Source organism: Dunckerocampus dactyliophorus, chromosome 14, assembly GCF_027744805.1.
Source record: "Dunckerocampus dactyliophorus isolate RoL2022-P2 chromosome 14, RoL_Ddac_1.1, whole genome shotgun sequence".
In the NCBI taxonomy this organism is placed as follows: domain Eukaryota; kingdom Metazoa; phylum Chordata; class Actinopteri; order Syngnathiformes; family Syngnathidae; genus Dunckerocampus; species Dunckerocampus dactyliophorus.
Window position 1 is genome coordinate 22,844,170 of NC_072832.1, and position 21,496 is coordinate 22,865,665.

Consider the following 21,496-nt stretch of genomic DNA (forward strand, 5'->3'; position numbering starts at 1 on the left):
GTGTGCGTGTGTACGCGCTACGCCAGTACATGAATACCAGGCCGAGACTGACATCCATGAACTGCAGTTATTTTATTCGAGCCGAACGAAAATTTATGAAAATTTACAATTTTAAAAAAAATGCATTAACAATAGTAATAATTAATAATAATAATCATAATAATTGTGAAAAATATAGACATTTTGTATAATCTGTCAGTCAACCTGCCGCAATTTTTTTTCCAGTAATTTAATGTATTATATTGTATTATATATATTCTCCTGATCTAAATTTTAAGATTTAAGATTTTTTCTCATCAGAAAATAAAACTTTCTTCCACCTTTCAATGTCCCATGTTTGGTGCTCTCCTGAAAATTCCAAACGGGAAGTTTTGAGGTGTTAAAGGAGACTACGCCTTTGAAGACGACCTTAAAAGCCTTCTCTGGCAGATGCCGTCTGATGGTTACTGGACTGCACTCGGCACCAGTAACCACCTTCATTTGGGCCGAGGATGGTCTCCTGTCTTGACGGACAGCCAATGGGATCCTCCGGCTCGGGGCCGGTGACATTTTACATTTTTTTGGGTCTACCACTTTACTTTTTTGTTCCATAACCCTCAGGATGTCTGAAGAAGTTTTAAATGACTGTCTTACTGCGTCCAACCTCAGCAGCAATGGTGCGCTGCGAGAGGCCTTGCTTATGCAGCTCAACAATCCCACCGCGTTCAAAGAGAGAAAGCTTTTTTGCACAAATTGAGAAACTCCATCAAGCTCGTCAACGACCTTGATGTTTCAGATGAAGAAAAAACAAGTGATCTCTTGTGGAGAATCAGGCCCCTCTTGAGCAAAGTAAGGCAAGGATGTCTGAGTCTGCCAAGAACAGGAAAATTGTACATTGACTAGCAAATGGTTCCTTTTACTGGTCGATGCCCAGTGCGCCAGTATGTACCGGGCAAACCAAACCCAACTGGACTGAAGGTATTTGTCTTGGCTGCACCAACTGGTCTAGTTTTGGATTTTGTGGTCTACCAAGGCAAGACAACTTTCACAGCTACAGGAGGAAAGGGCATCAGGGATGGGATGGTGGATGAAACACATGCATCAAGGTGTCGCCAATCTGGCTGCAACAGTAAAACATATGTTATGTGCTCCAAGTGCAAGATTTTCCTTTGTGTTTCCAAGAAAGGGAATTGCTTTTTGAAGTGTCATACCAAATAAGCATAATAGAAGCAAAAGTGAAACAAAAGAAAAGAGATGATGGACAGTTATGTTTATGTTGAACACTTTATCAAGTTGACTTTTTGATATTTTTGTTGGACTAACTGTTTCACAATGAAGTTCCGTTTCCCCTGTATTGGGTTCCGATGTCCACTGTAGAAGACACATCATAGCTTAAAAACAAAAATAAAAATTTCAAAAATTTCTTTTGCAGTATTCCAATTACTTCACATAGATTGGGGAATTTCAAAATAAATGTGATTGGACAACATTTTTTTCCTGGTAGTCAGGAGGATATCAAAGCCACTCCATATAAGTAATTCATATATTTCCTGCCGTTTAAAATTGCTCTAGGGATTACCTGGACTGAAGGAGCATATTTATCTTAGTTTCGGGCAGCGCCACCCACTCCCAAACTGGGAAGACTGGTTTTACTGTGTGAACAGACGACATAACTAACATTCTGTCACACACGGCGTCAGTCACACAGTTTCACTGAAGCTGCTCAGATTAAGAATTTAGTAGTTCCTGAGTGTTTCGCTGTGGATTTCAACACATTGCTGGATTCATTTACTCCTTTTTCACTTCAGTGGGGCATTTCTACAAACTCCCAGGCAAAATGTCCCACACCAGCACTCTGGATTTAGACCGATACAACAGCTTGGACAGATCCCATCGCTCCACAAACCGTCCCCAGAGCAGGAACCAGGCCAAGCACAGCGAGGTCATGTGCGACTTCTGCACCACGAGGAGGCAGAAGGCAGAGAAGTCCTGCTTGGTCTGCCTGGCGTCTTACTGCGAGACCCACCTCCAGTCTCACTACGACTACCCTGCCCTGATGAAGCACAAACTGGTCAAAGCCACGGGACAGATGAGGGAGAAGATCTGCGCTCAGCACGACAAACTCCTGGAGGCCTTCTGTCGCACTGACCAGACGTCGGTGTGTGTTCTGTGCATGATGGACGAGCACAAACACCACGACATTGTACCGGCCGGAACGGAGAGGACTGAGAAACAAGTGAGTGGGGCGCCATTCGTCAAAAATGGATTTGATTGTGACTTTCACCTAATTTTCTCGTTGCAGAAACAACTTGGCAACACGTTACACAAATCCCAGCAGAGGATTGATGAGAGGGTTAAAAAGTGGCAGGATCTCCGACAAGCTGTGGAATCTGTTAAAGTAACGTTGCTTAATTCATAATTAAAGCCCACAAAAATTAGCCTTATTAGTCCAATCTAACACACGTGCGTCCTATTTATTTAGCACTCAGCCGAGTCAGTCCTGGAGGAGAACGAGCGCATCTTCACTGAACTCCTCCTGTCCATCGAGAGGAAGTACAACGAAGTCAAAGAGATGGTTCGCCTGCACGAAAAGACCACCGTGAACCGTGGGGAAATTCTTCTCGACCGTTTGGAGGAAGAGATCACTCTGCTGAGGAAGAGACACACTGACCTGGAGAAGCTCTCGCACACCGACGACCACATTCACTTTCTGCAGGTGACCAACAATGCAGCAGACAAGTATTTTGTGCAAGGAAAAAGATCTAGAAGAGTGTAAGATTAGTCACACCGTGTAGTTTTATGAGGAGAAGAATGATTTTTCTCATTTCATTCTCCTGGGCTTGTTGCCGGTTGTTGAGAGGCAGACGTCGTAGGGCTTTATTGAAAATGATTAAATAAAAAAAAAAAAATTAAATTAAAAATATAAATGAGACATATTAATTAGTATTTTTTAATTTGTATTTGGCACCATATTTCTTTTCATTCCAGTAATCCCGCATTTATTGCAGTTAAGACTCGACCGACCGTGATAACTACATTTCCACAAAGTTGGATTCCTTACTTATAAATGGAATATTTTCATAGTTAGAGCATTTAAAACCTGTTTACGACCTTATAAATACGTGTTTTTAACATGATTACTGACCTCTAGACATGTAATAACACCCCTATATTCACCTTTACACTTCCATTACTCAATATAGTAGACATAATAGCAGGAAATAAGACATACAAGACATCATACACTGTAGACTCACACAGAGACTCAGAGAGAGTTCCTTGTTGTTTTCTTTTCTGTACAGTACTTCCTGTAGTGGCTATTGTGTCATCAATGTAACTTTACTGACACCTAGTGACCAGTGTAGAATACCACATAACATCACAGCGTCTTTGAATGCGTCTTCTGAATGCCTTATTTTACTTTATGTCGCCATAGTTATGCTTGAAAATGGTTAATTTTGGCAGAAAAAATACATACAATTTGCTTGATATTCATTTTTAACTAATAAATAGGCCACATGCAACCACGAAACAGTATGATTTATTAATTAATATTAATTTTGAAAAACTGTGATACAGTAAAGCTGTGGCGAGGGATTTGCGTTTTTATACAATTTGCTCTAACAGTAAGCAAACATGACTTATTTTTTTCCTAAATTAGCATCTTCAAGCATAAATACGGCTAAACGAAGTAAAATACAAATATAAGGCATTCAGATGATGCATTCAAAGACGTCGCGTTGATATGCAGTATTCTACACTGGTCACTAGGTGTCAGTAATGTTACATTGATGAGACAACAGCCACAGCAGGAAGTATGCTGTCAATGCTAATATGTGAGCTATATTATGTTGTATTTATGTCTTAAATGTCTTATTTTTTTTCTTATTATGTCTACTATATTGGGTAATAGGAGGGTAACGTTAAAGAGGGTGTTATTTTATGTCTAGAGGGCTCTAATTATGTTAAAAACTGTATTTAGGAGGTCCTAAACAGATTTAATATGCTCTAATGTTCAATTTATAAATAGGAAATTTTACTTAGCAGAAATTCACTTATCGTGGTCAGGTGTGGAACCAATTAACCGTGATGGACGAGGGATAAAATACGGGGCCGCACGGTGGCCTAGTGGTTATCATGTTGGCCACACACTCTTGGTTCCTATCTCCGTTGGGCATTTCTGTGTGGAGTTTGCATGTTCTCCCCGTGCGTGTGTGGGTTTTCTCCGGGTACTCCGGTTTCCTCCCACATTTCAAAAACATGCATGTTAGGTTAATTGGTGACTCTAAATTGTCCATAAGTTTGCATGTGAGCGTGAATGTTTGTTTATATGTGCCCTGCGATTGGCTGGCGACCAGTCCAGGGTGCATCCGCCTCTCGCCTGAATTCAACTGGGATAGGTTGCAGCATACCTGCGACTCTAGTCAGGATAAATAGCATAGAAAAAGGATGGCTATATAATATAAAATACATAAAAGTAACAGCACCATCTCCTGGATCCGGTAGATAAGCTCGAATGCAGACATACAGTATTTTAAATTGAAATAAATTTGTATGCCACTTTCTTTCTTATCAGAGCTGGCAGTCTCTGTCAGGCCCTTCAGGATACGAGGACCTCAACAACATCAGCATCGCTCCTAACTACTCCTTCGACGCCACCAAGAGAGCCATCGCTGCCATGAAACTACAAATGGAGGAAGTCAGCAAGAGAGAAACTAGTAAAATCTCTGCAGCAGGTTGGCAAGTTTGTCTTGTCTCAAATTAAGTATCGGCTATCCTGTCTGTCTTGCTCCACAAAACGGTCTCTTTGTTCCTCAACAGTGAAAGAAGTCTACATCACGGAAGAAAGCGAGAAAAAAATGAGGAGAGAATCATTTTTGCCAGAGTCAAGAGCCACAGAAGAACCAAAGACCAGAGAGGATTTTTTTAAATGTAAGTTGAGAGGGTTATATAAGTTCTTTTTATGCTGAAAGTGGAATTTGTCCCATCGGAAAAAGCTAACCACGGTCCTGAATGGGAATAATATGGTGCAGGCCGTTACATCATTAAACCACAGCAAGGCGAATCCTCGGGACAGAACAGGTTTGGACAGGATCACGTCAAACAAACATGGGTGGTGTTGCACTGAATTCATCCTGTCAGATCCATTCAGCAAGCTCTATTGTAGACGATTTCAGCCAAAATAAAAGATGACCCGTTTTTTTTTTTTAAATATCAGCAACTGGTCAAAAAAAAGATATATTTCTTTCTCAACAGTTGTTTTAATGGAAAACTGCATAGTTTTTAAAATTTTGCCCGTTATCCACAATCATTATGTGAAACATGAACACACGTCTTTCTCTTTTCTGTGCATTCTAAAGATATAAAAACAGCTAAAAAGAAGCAGCTAATTAATGCATGAAATGGGACACACCTATTCTGCCTAGAAAGCCCGCTATTAAAACACCTCCAAAAACCTCCAACAAGGTTTTATGGTTTTCTATCCATGCTGTGAGCATGTAGTAACAGGCACATTCATGATAACATGTCATACTTACAGTATTTTGCCCTATTTTGGTCATTTTAAGCATTAACGGAACTTCCTTCCTGGGTGCATTGATTTCACATAGCAACATGGAAAGGAAGGCTACACCTAGCGTTAACTTTTCCAAACTCAAAAATGAAAACACAGCAGCAGTGGTGGCAGCTCCAATATGTAGCGTTACCTTTCACTAGTGGCCTGAGGCATTGTGAGCGAGTGTGCTAGCAGCTAGCCGGTGTGGTGTGGCGAGGTGTCACTACACCAGTAACGTAGTTTTTGGACGTAGTAATGTTAATAACAATAATAATAACAATGTTGCTGTAGGTTGGTTAAAATGCAAGTCACATTATGTAAATGGAGTGTTGTTGGCACTTTTTGGAGGTTCTTTCAGACGGCTTTATTGGCGGAAGAGGTGCGTCCCATCATGTGCTTTTAGCTGATTTTATATCTTTAGAACGCGCAGAAAAGAGAAAGACGTGTGTTCAGGGGTTTTCTGGCCATAGACCCAAAACGACTGAGAAGCAACCCCACACATGAGTGATTTCAGGATGTTTTACTGTTGGCATGACACAGGACTGATGGTCGCGCTCGCCTTTTTTTCTCTGTACTAGCCTTTTTCTGAATGCCGCAAACAATCAGAAAAGGGATTCATAAGAAAGAATGGTTTTACCCCAGTCTTCAGAAGCCCGATCCCTGTACCGTTTGCCAAATCCAGTCTGTCCCTGAGGTTCTTCCTGGAGAGAAGTGGATTCATTGCTACCCTTCTTGACACCAGGCCATCTTCCAAAAGTCTTCGCCTCTCACCTGCCTGCTACCATTCTTGAGCAAGAGTTGCACTGGCGGTGCCCCGATCCCTAAGCTAAATCAACTTTTGGAGACAGTTCAGACGCTTGCTGGACTTTCTTGCTTTCTTGGGTGTCCCGAAGCCTTCTTCACAGCAATTGTACCTCTCTCCTTGAAGTTTTTAATGATCTGATAGTTGGTTTAGGTACCATCCTACTAGCATCAGTATCCTTGCCTGTGAAGCCCTTTTTGTGCTAAGCAGTGACGACTGCACCGTGTCCTTGCAGGTAACAATGGTTAACAGAGTTAAGACAAATATTTCAAGATTTCCTTTTAACTCTTCCAGTCTGTTATTCTCACTCAATCAGGATGACAGGGTCACCTCCAGCCCTTGTCCTTGTCAACACTCTCACCTATGTTAACAAAGAATCACTAACATGATGTCATCTGCTCCTCTTGTGGCAGGTCTGAAATGCAGTGGAAATGGGATTAAGTTCATTCTCACAATTTTCAATTTATTTCATTTTCATTGCCATTCATCTTATCACTCTTCATAACATTCTGGGCAGGGGTTCCCATTACGTCGTTTGCGAGCTACCGGTAGATCGCCAAGGTAGTTTGGGTCGATCGCGTAAACGTCACTTTGTAGATGTCACATGACATCAGTCAACTGGCATCAAGCTCCCCTCCTGATTCGCTCTTGCTCCCCTGCGGCGTTTGAAGTTACACACGGTGATGCAACTTTCATCTTTATTATTCAGATTAGGGAGAAACTAACTCAGCTGTAAGACGCCTTATCTTTGATGGCTTTGCTTTGCGCCATGAACTCCATTACAGAAATCGGTGTTTTCTATTAACTTAACTATTATTTCATGATGAAAAGGAAAATGTGCCGATTGCTGAGATCTTTTTAACATGTTGCCTTGACTTCGGCTGCATTGTCTTTTAATCATTTTCAACTCTTGTATATAAGTGGATATACTGTAACTTGTATATAACTGGATGTAATACATACATATAACAAATAACTGTGTGCCCTAATAAACGTCACGTAGCTATTGTGACTGACATATTACCAGTTACTCAGGTTATGTACACAACTATTGAGAAATTATGTGTGAATTACCTTTATTGCCATATTGAATATAATTAACATATCAACTGCTTTGATTACCTGTAAACGTTGAAAATGTGAATGTGAAATACTAATCATTAATATTTACAATAGTAATTCAAAGTTTATTGGTTAGATTTTATATATGTTACATGTTTTATAGAAAGAAGTAGATCATTTTGACTTGTACTTGCATGCTGAAAAACTTTGTGCACCCCTGATATACATGTATAACGTACATAAATACATACTCATTTTTTTTTAGAAATATAGTAAATATATATATTGTCTATATTTTTAGTAGGCGGTAGATCTTTGGGACTTGGTCATTTTAAAAGTAGCTTGCAGGCTGAAAAAGTGTGAGCACCCCTGATCTTGACTGTATGCAAATTGCCATTATAAAACCTGAGGCAGCAGACTTTGTGGAAATTAATATTTATGTCATTTCAAGTCTTTTGGCCATGACTGTACAGTGGTCCCTTGGTTTGTGTCAAGAATCTGTTCCAAAAGGGCCGATGAAAACCCAAACATACAAAAACCGAGGCAATTTTCCCATAGGAAATATTGTAAATCCAATGACTCTGTTCCAGACACTCAAAATGTTTACATAAATACATTTTATAGAGAACAATTATAGCTTTACGTGCAGAAAGCAATGCACAAATAATTATAAATCAGGAACATCCTGGCGAGATAGAATTGAATGGTGTTTCTCTCCTTCTTTATCAAATTGCTGGCACTCACAACTTTCTTGGCCACATGGCGGGTTGTTTAGCAGTCGCACTCAATAAAAAAAAAAAAAAAATGCACAGCCAGTGAGTGAGCGATGTGTTGGGTGCTTTGTTTGAGCACAAAATTTCGCTGAACGATACATTACAGGCCAAACGGCAAAAGTTTGTCACGTGCAATACTGTACGAAAACTCAAGCAAAATTTTGGCGATCATTTTTTTCTAAAACGGAATCATACAAAAACTGGGGGCGTACGAAAGCTGAGATTTGACTCTATAAATCTCTTGATGATGCACCTTTTTCACTGGAAAAAAATTCGCAAATCGTAAATCGTCGTAAATGCGGGTCAATAGGGGAAAAAGTCATCATAAAGTATATCACTCAGTCTCAGAATGTAAACAAGATATTCATGTCTTGTCCTGTTCAGACTCTTGTCAGCCCGTTCTGGATGTCAACACCGTCCACCCAAACCTTCACCTGTCCGAGGGGAACCGGACAGCTACAATGAAGAGTGAGCCGAAAAACTATCCCGACCACCCGGAACGATTCGACCACTGGCAGCAGGTTAGCTACGGTAGCCATTTTACATGATTTATGTACATTCTCTCTTGCTGTTATATTCTAAACTTTCTATCTTCGGGCTTAAGGTGGTGTGTAAAGAGGGCCTGGCAGGGACTCGATGCTACTGGGAGGTGACCTGGAAGGGGACGGAGATCGACGTGGCTGTCACCTACAGGGGAATATTCCGTAAAGGAAACAACAACGTGTGCAGCCTGGGCTGGAATGACAAATCCTGGAGCCTCTACTGCTCCGAGTCCAAATTCTCTTTTGTGCACAACAATAAGAGCGTGGACATCCCCGTCCCGAAGTCAACTCGCATCGGCGTATACCTGGATCATGCAGCGGGTGTGCTGGCATTTTACAGTGTGTCTGATGCCATGCAGCTTCTCTACAAGGTCTACACTACCTTTACCGAGCCTGTGTACCCTGCATTCAGTGTGTGGGGGTATGGTAGCAGCATTAGACTATAGCAGAGCAGAGCAGACTTATCTAATCTAATCTAATCATAGTTTTAGACAAGTGCTGTATGAAAATGATGGGGGAAATACATGTTTGACCCCTTGCTGATTTTGCAGGTTTGCACACTTACAAAGAGTGCAACGGTGTGTGATTTTAATGATAGGTTCATTTTCACAGTGAGAGACAGAATATCACCCAAAAAAGGTGGAATAAGACACTGTATATCTTTTATGAATTTATTTGCATATTTTTGGTCCAAAATAAGTATTTGACCCTTTGGACAAACATGTTAATATTTTGTAGAAAAGCCATTACTGGCCAGCACAGATGTCCAAAAGGATTTTTAAAGCTGGTGACAAGGTTTGTGCATGTTTCAGCAGGGATGTTAGCCCACTGCTCCCTGCAGACAGCCTCCAAATCATTCAGTTTCCAAAGCTATCATCTGGCAACCTGAATTTTAAGCTCCCTCCAAAGGTTTCCGTTGGATTCAAGTCTGGAGACCACTCTAAAGCCTTGATGTGCTTCTTCTTCAGCCTCTCTGCTTGCTTTGGCGGTGTGCTTAGGGTCGTTGTCATGCTGAAACACCCATCCTCAACCCATCTTCAGCTCTCTCGCTGAGGAAAGGAGGTGTTGGTCCATAATTCTAGCCTCCCCTCGATGTGATGGACTTGTCCAGTCCCCTTGGCTGAAAAGCGCCCCCAAAGCATGATGTTATCACCACCATGCTAGACAGTGGGGATGGTGTCCTAGATGGTTGTACTCTGTGTTCTTTGCCCTCTCAACACGGCGAGTTGAGCCGAAAAAGTTCTATTTTGGTATCATCTGGCCACTTCACCTTCATCCAGGCCTCTTCTGAGTCGTCCAAGTGGTCAGTGGAGAAACTTCAGGCGGGCCTGTACGGGCGTGTACGGGATCGTAGTATGTTACCAACCGTTTCTTTTGGTCCCAGCCCCTTCAGGTCATTTACCAGTTCCCCTCCTTGTGGTTCTGGGATGATTCCTCCGTTTGTATGATCAGAGACACTCCACGAGGCAAGATCTTGCATGAAGGCCCAGGTCGAGGGTGGCTGGTGGTGGTGTCGTGCCCCTTCCATTTCCTGATAACTGCACCGACAGTTGATCTTTTCGCTCCAAGTTGCTTCCCCATTCTCTTGTAGCCCATCACAGCCTTGTGCTGGTCAACAATCTTGCCCCGATGTCCTTAAGACAGCTCTTTGATCTTGCCCATTGTGGAGATGTGAACAGGTGTTTTTTATGTAGGTAAGGAGGTGAGGCAGGTGTATTTGATGTACATAATGAGTTGGTATTGGGTGTGTGTCTTAAAGAAAGACTAACTGGCTTGTGGGAGCCTGAATACTAGCTGTTCGGTAGGGGGTCAAATACTTATTTTTCCTCATCAGATGGTTAGCAATTTTAATGAATTCTTATGATGTGATTTTCTGGAATTTTGCTTGGGATTCCGTCTCTCACTTTTGAAACGTACATATGATTAAAATTATAGTGAGCAAACCTGCAAAATCAGCAAGAGGTCAACTACTTCTTTCCCACACTGTAAGTGTGTATTTAAATGCAACCTTTCTTTGTATTCTAGTCTTAAAATAATCACAGAACACATACAGAACACATTTTTCCTGTATTATATTTAAATTACTGTATCTGGACCCACTTAATAATACATGAAATACCATAGCAATAGAAATATGAATAATTTCCATTTTTGAGGTTGTCCTCCAGAAAGTGCATGCATCAAAAAAGGCTATGAAGAGTTTAAAAAAATGAAACATGAATCAATACTTATGTTTATGACAAGAATTGATGTTTATTTTAAAAAAATTAGCCATTAAAAGTTGCAAAAGATTTTGTTGTGTACGTGTAAAACTTTCTTTCCCAGATGAGAAAGGTCCCCTGGCTTGAATGCAAGCTAGGAAATAATCTTTATTGCTATTTTTGAATCAAAATTATGCATTTTAATGTGTTTATAACGCATACATAGTAAGTTTTCCATGTATCATACTGATGCTTATAAAACCCACCAAATGAAGCATTCTAGCCAATTAATATTGATTTGCGACACAACAAATGGCCAAATATGTTAGAAATAATCTAAATTAAACACTGATATTAATTTGTTATTATGTGGTTCGGTTATAGGTTCATATAAATCAAATAATACACTAGAACTAACTATACTGTATTCATTCACGATCAGCTCTCGTGGTTAACAGTGACGATATCCGGTTGAAACTCTAGGGGGCGACAGAAACAGTTTTAATTTGACCTCCATCATACTCTACTGCATATCAAACAACCTTTCAACCATAATTGGTTTTGTTTTACACATTTTACTTCCTTTCTCAGACGGAAATCATTCTTCTTTATCGCCGTGTAGTGGTTATTCATACATCTGAAGCAAACCGGAAGTGCTCTCAGATACAAACTGCAGTCGTAACTTCATATTGAGGTGTATAACTTCATATTTTCCAAAAAGACACAATTAAATAAATGGTTACATAGTAGTTCATAATAAACCTTTAATAGACTTAAACATTTAAACACACAAAACTAATCTTGGCATCCTCCTGTTGACTCGTCAGCGCCCCCTGCGTTACTCCTCGGCGCGCACCGCCGGCACAGGTTGCGGGGGGCGGAGTCAAACAGCTGGATTCACTGGAGTGTCTCGTGGCTGCTATCATGCAGGTCGGGCAACACGTTCAAGGAACACTAGCGTACCCCTTTCTTCCACCACAGCTAAAGGGATTTCAGTATGAGCGTGAGGGAAACATCGAGGAACGATACTAAAGTGCACATTCCCCGTCCTTCTTTGGTGCTTTCTTTTTAATCGCTTGGCTACGCGTGGTGGGGGGAGAGGAAAGGTCGCAAAAGAATCTGAAGAAAACTTGCTAGCCTACGGCAGAAGGTGAGTAAAACTGTTACTCTTGCTAGCTTGATAAATAGCATTCAGTGTAATTTATTACAGTTGCTACTATGAAATGAAAATATGGGTACATCGCATGTAGTATGGATACGTTACCAGGACATGGGTTTCTTCTTCGCGTGTTCATCCTCCTGTGCACGATGCAACTAAACTAATCATAATGCCATTTTCTCCATCTTTCCATCAGTCCCACCAGTGTGTGCCTTCTACTGCTGTTCCCGGGAAAATGACTCATTTGGCGGCGGTGCAGATGTCAGTCACACACAGTTAAATGTTAGAACTACTTGAGCACATATTGCTCGGATGGTCGAAGCGGAAAAAGAGGAAAGAGGGTTCATCAAGGTGCCTGAAATGTCTTTGTGGATGATCCTGCCTGTTAGCCTCCCAGCACTGACCATCACTGGGATATGGGTTGTGTAAGTCTTCTTTTTACAATATATTTGTTTAGCTTCGGGATGAGAACATGCACATTTGTGCTCATGAATATGCATCTCCAGCATCTTAGGTTATTGGAGTATGATAAAGTATGGTGGTGAAGTAAATGATGTATAATTTACTATGTCATTATTACTATAAAGTAGGGGCGCACGGCCCGATGAAGAGGGAATTATGACATCATACCGATAAAGCCGATAACAGTAAAAAATAGTTCAGATAACCGAAAAAAATGCTCCAAAATGAAAAATGCATTTTTCTCCTGGCTGTGAAGTTGACGTCCTGTCTAACTTCCCCTGAGCTCACTTGTATATAAACGTTCACTGTTTCAGAGACATTTTACACGCTAGTTGTACCAGATGCTCTGCGATGAGGGGGGAAAAAAACGCATCAAGCACACAAAAAACCTTATCAGCCACCTGAAACATCGCTATGCAGCGTTTGAAAAGTGCAAAAGGTTTGCCAGAGACCTCCGTGGGGTCACACCGGCAGCTCGGAGCATGTGCCCTAATACAGTGCACCTTGCTGGGCCACGCCAGGTAGCTCCTCCCTTTCTATGCTCCGGTTCTCCTGATAGTAGTGATGTGGTAGAAGTAATGTCATGATACTTGATTAAGACAAATCAAATCAGGTGCATTTGGTCAAATCTAAATTTGTCTGAGTCCTTCTTACCTCCCAGGTGTGCACAAACGACAGTTAAAACTAATTTAAAGTAGATATAAAAAAGTTATCTGGGCCATATCGAGCTTGAGAAGCACAAAGTTATTGGTATCGGTTTGAAAAAAAAAACGATATCGTGCATATGTATGTAACGGATGCCAGACAATGTGACTGCGCAAGTGTACATTAGTAAAACCCCACTCCATTGGCCGTAAGAGCTGCGCTGAACGCTGGGTCAAAAGTCCGGGCTTTTGGCCCAACGGTCAGTGCTCTCATCTCCCATTCCGAAGGTGCTGTGTTCGAGCCCCGGAGCGGGCAGTGTGAAGCAGGCGGGTTACATGTACTATAAAGCGGCACCTCGGTTTTTGTAATTAATATGTTCCAAGGGGTTCATCCGAACCGAATCATATGAAAAATAAAACAAATGTTCCCAAAGGAAACAATGTAAATCCTGTTAATCTGTTCCAGACTTCTGAAAATGAGGGCTGTCAAAAAGTAGCGTGTTTACGGCGGTAACTACTTTATTTAATAATTTTATTTTAAAATTGAATTGTTGTAATAATTGTAATTGTTAATCAATAAGAAATAAAAAATTTTGCTGTACGATAATTCTTACAAATTATTGTCAACAATCGATATTATTAACATTTTTTGAGACCATTTTTTTCATTAATTAAATGGCATAATAATGCAAGTACATTGTATCAAAAGCAATAAACTTGAATTTCTCAAGAGTATTTAACATTGTAATTGGAATGTCAAGAGCTTTTAAATAAAAGAAATTAAACAACATAATAAATTAAACAAACAAAAAAAACAATGAAAATAAAAGGGACCCTCAGTTTCTTTTAGCAAAAATTGCGCTAAAATAAAAATCACAATCATAACCAAAAACAAATAAAAATAGACCCTGTCTCTATCACGAAAAAAAAAACACCCCAATAAAAAGCACAACCAACAATAAATAAAATGAGTATCAAGCCTCTGTCAGCAAAATTGTACTTGAACGAATAATGAACATTGGGTATTATTCCAGGTAAATAAAGAACAGGTAAACAAAAAAAAGTGCAGATGAGCCACAGGTCATATGCAAATATGTAGCCACTTCATTTGACAGCTTTCGAGCACGAAACACCAACATGTTAACATTGTGTGGTTTAAAAGGATAGTTGGGATTTTTTGACATGAAGTTGTATGACATCCCTATCTGCATTCTAAAGATATAAAAACAGCTAAAAAGAGGCAGCTAATTAATGCATGTAATGCAGGGATGTCAAACTCGTGCCATGGAGGGCCGAGACACTAAAGCAGGTGATTTTAATGATGAACACCTTCAGTTTGAGGGAAGGAGCTCATCGATTAAATCACCTGCTGAAGAAACTGGTTGGAGAGAAAACCTGCAGCGTCTCAGCCCTCCAGGGCACGAGTTTGACACATGTGATGTAATGGGACACCACTATTCCACTAAGCCACTAAGCCCGCTATTAAAACACCTACAAAAATGTCCTACAAGGTTTTATGGTTTTGTATCCATGCTGTGAGCATGTAGTAACAGGCACATTCATGATAACATGTCATACTTACAGTATTTTTTCATTTTAAGCATTAGCGGAACTTCTTTGCTGAGTGTATTGATTTCACATAGAAAGGAAGGCTACACCTAGCGTTAACTTTTCCAAACTCAAAAACAAAAACACAGCAACAGTGGCGGCAGCTCCGATATGTAGCGTTAGCTTTCACTAGTGGCCTGAGGCATTGTGAGTGAGTGTGTGGTGAAGCTAGTCGCTAGCTGGCTTGTGGTGTGGCGAGTCACTATACACCATAACGTAGTTTTTGGGTGTAACAATGTTAATAACAATAATAATAACAATGTTGCTGTAGCTTGGTTAATATGCAGGTCACGTTATGTAAATGGGGTGCTGTTGGCGCGTTTTGGAGTTTTTTTCAGAAAGCTTTGTAGGCGGATTAGGTGTGTCCAATTACGTGCATTCTTAGCTGCCTCTTTTTTTAGCTGCTTTTATATATTTAGAAAGCACAGAAAAGAGAAAGACGTGCGTTCATGTCTGACATAAGGATTGTGGATGATGGGCAAAATTCCAAAAAAAGTGCAGTTTTCCTTTAAGGTTTGAGGAGTGTCCTGGCCATGGACCCAAAACGGCTGACAGCACCCCCACACATGAGTGATTTCAGGATGTTTTGCTGTTGGCATGACAGAGGACTGATGGTCACGCGCACCTTTTCTTCTCTGTACAAGCTGTTTAGAAAGCACAGAAAAGAGAAAGATTCATGTCATGTTCATGTCTCACATGAGTATTGTGGATGATGAGTAAAATTACAAAAACAGTGCAGTTTTCCTTTAAATTACGTGGCATCTTTGAACGCAACCCATCATGGCTCATAATAACACAGTTAAAGTGTGATTCAAATGTTCTGCTACTATTAAGACACTATCGTTAGGCAACTGCATTTTCAGACATATGGGGTATCTTTTAACTTGATTTAAATTTTCAGTTCATTTGGAGCTGTTAATACATACAAATATACAGTACCTATATAATTGTGTCCTGTCATTTATCTTTCTGTATATAAAATACAGTAAAAATGGGTATATTTCACACATACATGCCACTCGTGATTAATTAATTTGAAAACTGTAATTAATTTGACAGCCCCACTAACAATGTTAACACAAAACACTTTTAATGTAGAGGAATTATAGTTTTACATGCAGAAAACAAAGCGAAATGCATATCAATGACAAATGAAACGGTCACTTGAAGACTCTTGTTGGGGAGCATAAAAATGGCGCAGTGAACTAAAATATAAAAACAAGGACTTCAGAAAATGCATTCAAAGACGTGATATGTAGTGTTCTACACTGTAGTATTCTCCATCTGTTCCCCCTGCTTACGATCTCATGTGCAGCCCGGTGTTGCCAACATGGCCATTTTCTCGCTAAATCTGGCGACTTTCCAAACCCTCTTGCTGATTTATTTTCCCAAAGGCGACTGGCGACAAATGTAGGGATTGGTATTTGGAGACGTAAAAGTGAAAAAATGTATTGTTCTGCCCCGCCTCACAGCAGTCACAAGTGGGGTGACACCATCAGCTCCCACAGCACACTATCCGCCTCTCACCGGGTCACCACCTTGCTGATTGGCGTGTCACGGGCTCCGAACACACAGCTACAGCGCGCTTCTCGTTATAAAACATGTTGCTATGCTCTTGTAAATTCTATATTTATATTTTACTATGCAGTAACTTGCTTCAGACTCAACTCCAAACTCTGTCAACTTATTTCTCTCCAGTGAGACTCACCGCACACACTAGCCTACCTCCCCTTCCCTTGCTCATCCAATCAGCAGTCAGAACGCAGTCTAGCTGCATTCACGGACTCGTGGTGAGTCGGATATTTCATATTCTTTTCGAAAATGTACTTTCCCCTACTTCGGTGTTAAGAAAAAATCACCGAGCTCAGCAAAGGGAGCCGCAACAAGTAGGGTCCGGCGGCTCCAGAGCTGCGGGGTGCCGACCTCTGCTCAAACTGAAAATAGTCAATTTATAAGTAAGGAGTCATACTTCACGGAGATTCATTTATCACGGTCAGCTCTGGAACCAATTGACCGCGATAAACGAGGGATTATTGTATTGTGTAAATTCAGGATGCTCCAATCAGGGTTTTATGCTGCCGATTCCGGTACCGATCATCCATGACTGAGATCGGCCGATACCAATCACATGGATTAACTGTAGATTTTTCCATTTATTTATGGTGAGTTTTAATTTATGGCTGTATGGGATAATATTACAAAATAAACGTTTGTGCGGATTGTCCTTTTTTTTGCCTTTTATACTGTACTATTTTACACAAACCTAAATTTAATTTGATGCATGTTTCAGAGTAATACAAATACATGGGAAATAAATTGCTCAATAATTATTTTTTTTACTTCAAGATAACAAAAGGAACAGAATAAAATAATAAAAATAAATCCATCCGTCCATTTATTTTCTATGCCGCTTATCCTAATTAGGGTTGCTGGAGCCTATCTCAGCTGACTTTGGGCAACAGGTGGGGTACATGGACTGGTCGCCAGCCAATGGCAGGGCACATATAGACAAACAACCAATCACACTCACATTCATACCTATGGACAATTTAGAGTCTCCAATTAACCTAACATGCATGTTTTTGGAATGTGGGAGGAAACCGGAGTACCTGGAGAAAACCCCCACACACACGGGGAGAACATGCAAACTCCACACAGAAATGACAGCTAGGGCAAAATGTGTAAACAAAGATGCAATAGGTTAGATAAGGGAGTGATCAAACACGCTGGCATGGATTGGCGTAGCCTGTGTCAGGATGTCAAACTGAAGCCATGGAGGTTTTACAGACTAGTGTTGATTGTCACGGCAATACGGGACAAAGTGCGTCCCTTGTCGGCTCTGTACGGGTGTTGGCAACCCTATGTGACACAGCACATTTGTAGGTTTGCCGCCAGGCACATATCGTGTTTTGTGATCGGCTTTGAAAGGAGTTTATCGGGATGTGCGATCACGTGATTTATCGGTGGTCTTGTTGTACGATTGTACAATAACCTAGACCAGGGGTGGCCATTACGTCGATCGCGAGCTACCGGTAGATCGCCAAGGTAGTTTGGGTCGATCGCGTAAACGTCACTTTGTAGTTGTCATATGACATCAGTCAGCTGACATTAAGCTCCCCTCCTGATTGGCGCTTGCTCCCCCGCAGCGTTTCAAGCTACACACGAAGATGCAACTTTCATCTTTATTATTGTGATTATGGATGAACTAACTCTGTGGTAAGATATCTATATCTATAACAAAAGTTATCTGTTCAGTTGTAGCGGCTAGCTACGTAGAAAAAAAATGTATTGTTGACTGGCTTTGCTTGGCGTCATGAAGTCTACTACAGAAATCAGTGTTTTCTACACGTTCACTTCTTAAACTATTATTTCATGATGAAATTAAAAATGTGCCCATTGGTGAAACCTTTTCAATATGTTGCCTTGACTTGGGCTGCATTGACGTTTGCATAATCATTTTAAATTCTTGTATATGGGTAATGTTTGATAGCAAATGCTAACTGGGTGTAATACATGAACTGTGTGCCCTAATGAACGTTGCATAGCTAATTTGACTGACATATTACCAGTACTCAGGTTATGTACACAACTATTTAGGAGTTATGTGGAATTATCTTTATTTCAATATTGAAGTGAATTATGATAGCAACTACTTTGAGTACCTGTAAACTTTGGAAATGTGAATGTGAAATACTAATCATTCATATTTACAATAGAATTTCAGAGTTTACTGGTTACATTTTGTATATGTTACATGTTTTATAGAAAGAAGTAGATCATTTTGACTTGTACTTGCATGCTGAGAAAGTGCGTGCACTCCTGATAAACAGTACATGTATAATGTACTTAAAACATACTCATTTTTTTTTTAAAATAAGTATAGTAAATATATATACTTTCTATATTTATAGTAGTCTGTAGATCTTTGGGACTTGGTCATTTTAAAAGTAGCTCGCAGGCTAAAAAAGTGTGAGCACCGCTGACCTAGATGGTAAAAGAGAACCTCGGCAAAACATTTTTTGGAAAAACAATGCTTGACTGCATTACTATATATTATTACTCACAATATGACTATAATTCACCAGTGAAAGGTACAGTAGACCTCCAGTGTCTGTATTTGTATTATTCGTTGAAGTGGCTGAATCACAGGCAGCTTCTAATTGAAGCAATAATTGGAGATTCTTCTGCCTTTTCTTGCTTCCAAGAGAGCCACGCTGCGTGTTTATTCTGAATTCCTGGGAGCCATGGCAATTGCATGTGGATTAGCTCTCCAGGAAGAAGTCTCTAGGATCAGCAGTCATCTTAAAAAGTGAAATGTCCACGACAGTCCATATCTTACTTCTCTGCTGTCACTGAGAATGAGAATGAGAGCCGCCTCCTGCTCATGTTTGGGCTGACAGCTCTGGTATTATGCGCTCTGTTATTAGAAGAGGAATGCAAACCATAGGGGGGCGGGTGGTGAGACAGATGGCCCCAATCCAAATGTTCACAGTTGTGTGTTCTATCCAGGCTGGGTGTTGAGTTTAAACTTACAAGTCGTTTTATTAGGTACAAGTGCACAATGTCATGCAGTCCAATACAAGAGCTGCAGAAGATATTCTGCCTTTGCATGGATTAGTGGTGTAGTTCGTAGTGGTGTGGGACTGCTCCGAGATGTGTTTTCTATGATTTTGTTTACCTCATGAGTGGTGCAAACTAAACAGAAACATCCCGCAGTATGATGCAATGCATTTCTAAACCACCAAAGAGAACTAGTTATTTTACTGCATGTCATTAGATTTTGTGGACAATGACTTTACAGAGGGGGCCGCACGGTGGCCTAGTGGTGAGCATGTTGGCCACACAGTCAGGGTCTCTGTTCGAAGATCTCAGTTCGAATCTCCGTTGGGCATTTCTGTGCGGAGTTTGCATGTTCTCCCCGTGCGTGTGTGGGTTTTCTCCGGGTACTCCGGTTTCCTCCCACATTCCAAAAAACATGCATGTTAGGTTAATTGGTGACTCTAAATTGTCCATAGGTATGAATGTGAGTGTGTTGTCTATATGTGCCCTGCGATTGACTGCTGACCAGTCCAGGGTGTACCCCGCCTTTCGCCCGAAGTCAGCTGGGATAGGCTCCAGTATACCTGCGACCCTGGGGAGAAAAGCGGCATAGAAAGTGGATGGATGGACTTTACAGAGTCAATCGCAACCCCAACAATTATTTTTTTAACAATGTGGAGTTCAACCAAAATTATGTTCAAATGTCAAACAAAAAAGAGGGAGTGATGATAATCTAATACACAATACTAAACAAATAACTTTACCAAGCAGATACTAATGTACAGTAAATGGCATGTAGCCAAACTCATAATGATTAATGGCTAGCATGAAGGAAAGGTGTAATGATAACCATAGAACCAGAAATAATAAGCAAGATAATTATTTCAATACTGGTTACACACACCCACGATTTAACCAAGCAGATGCTAATATATGGTGAGTAGCATGTATCCAAAATAACATTGCACTACATTTTGATCAATACAGTTAATTTGACCAAGATGCTAACATAAACGCACATACAGTCGTCCCTCCCAGTATCGTGGTTCAATTATGGTTCCCTCGCTATGGTGAAATTAATCAATAAATTAATCTTGGCAGACTATGGTCTATTATCAAAACACTGAAATACAAGTGATACTGTACGTAGCATTCTGATCACTAGGTGGCAGTAAGGACACAAAACATTGAGACATTACCTTACATCACATTACCTCCCCTCTGCATGAAGTCAGCCATGGCATTTGCGACATGATAGAGAGAAAAAAGGTTCTTCTCCCATTCTGTGTGGAAGTGGTAAGTTTTTGGCTTCTTAAGTTTAGAAGAAATAAATTCAAAGGTTAGCTGGTTAGCTTGTTAGCTTGCTAGCGGAGTGTTATTTCATGTCTACAGGGCTCTAATAATGTTAAAAAACGTATTTAGAAAGCCATAAACAGGTTTTCTGTGCTCTAACTATGAAAATATTCCATTTAATTTAACATTGAATTCCGATGACCGTATAGACCACATGTGTCAAACTTGTGCCATGCAGGGCCGAGACGCTGCAGGTTTATGGCTTTCTAAATACGTTTTTTTAACATTATTAGAGCCCTGTAGACATGAAATAACACTCCAATAGTCACCTTTACACTCCTATTATTCATTGTTCATTGCGCAACCATGACACAAGTTTGACACCCCGGGTATAGACAAAAGCAGTGGCTGTCGACTGGTTTGGACCCACCATCACACCTTCATGATGAGCAGCGACCCAAAATTTTCAACTCAAAGTGAAAAGACATAACAGAACAAAACAAGTTGAATGAACGTTTCAGGGCCCCCTGCCTTGTAGCATGCTTGCGGATATGTTGTGCTGTTATACACATTTGAACATACTGTAAGAATGCCACTTTTACACAATTGGCTTCTATATATATATATGTATATACAATATATGCTGGGTGTTATTATTGTTATTATTGATTGTCTGTTTCAACATTTCAGCTTTTTGTCATTGTGCCTTTTGCTGTATTTTTATCATTTTTGCAGTTTTTTTAAAACTTGATTTTGTTTCTGCAGTGATGCAATGACAAATGAGCCACAGGCTGCAGGTAGCCCCGGAGCCACACTTTGGGCACCCCTACACGCCTACTTTTGTGCCTCTTGGTTGGGAGGTGGGCTTGTGGCGTCGG

At 40.5% G+C, this 21,496-nt stretch overlaps 2 protein-coding genes across 2 annotated transcripts in view; both read left to right on the plus strand.

Moving 5' to 3' along the window:
- Nucleotides 1-1,651: 1,651 nt before the first annotated feature.
- On the plus strand, nucleotides 1,652-10,978 carry LOC129194330 (tripartite motif-containing protein 16-like). Its single transcript, XM_054799490.1, has 7 exons — nucleotides 1,652-2,215; nucleotides 2,282-2,377; nucleotides 2,462-2,695; nucleotides 4,556-4,715; nucleotides 4,801-4,911; nucleotides 8,555-8,691; nucleotides 8,775-10,978. Exons 1-7 carry the CDS (start codon nucleotides 1,817-1,819, stop codon nucleotides 9,156-9,158), a joined length of 1,521 nt encoding a protein of 506 aa, XP_054655465.1. The 5' UTR covers nucleotides 1,652-1,816; the 3' UTR covers nucleotides 9,159-10,978.
- Nucleotides 10,979-11,803: 825 nt separating this feature from the next.
- Nucleotides 11,804-21,496, plus strand: part of zgc:154058 (Transmembrane protein 150A-like) — a 66,807-nt gene continuing 57,114 nt past the window's right edge. Inside the window, exons 1-2 of the mRNA XM_054799499.1 lie at nucleotides 11,804-12,063; nucleotides 12,269-12,497. Coding sequence (XP_054655474.1) covers nucleotides 12,385-12,497 — 113 coding nt within the window. The 5' untranslated portion in view covers nucleotides 11,804-12,063; nucleotides 12,269-12,384. The remainder of the gene's footprint in view (nucleotides 12,064-12,268; nucleotides 12,498-21,496) is intronic.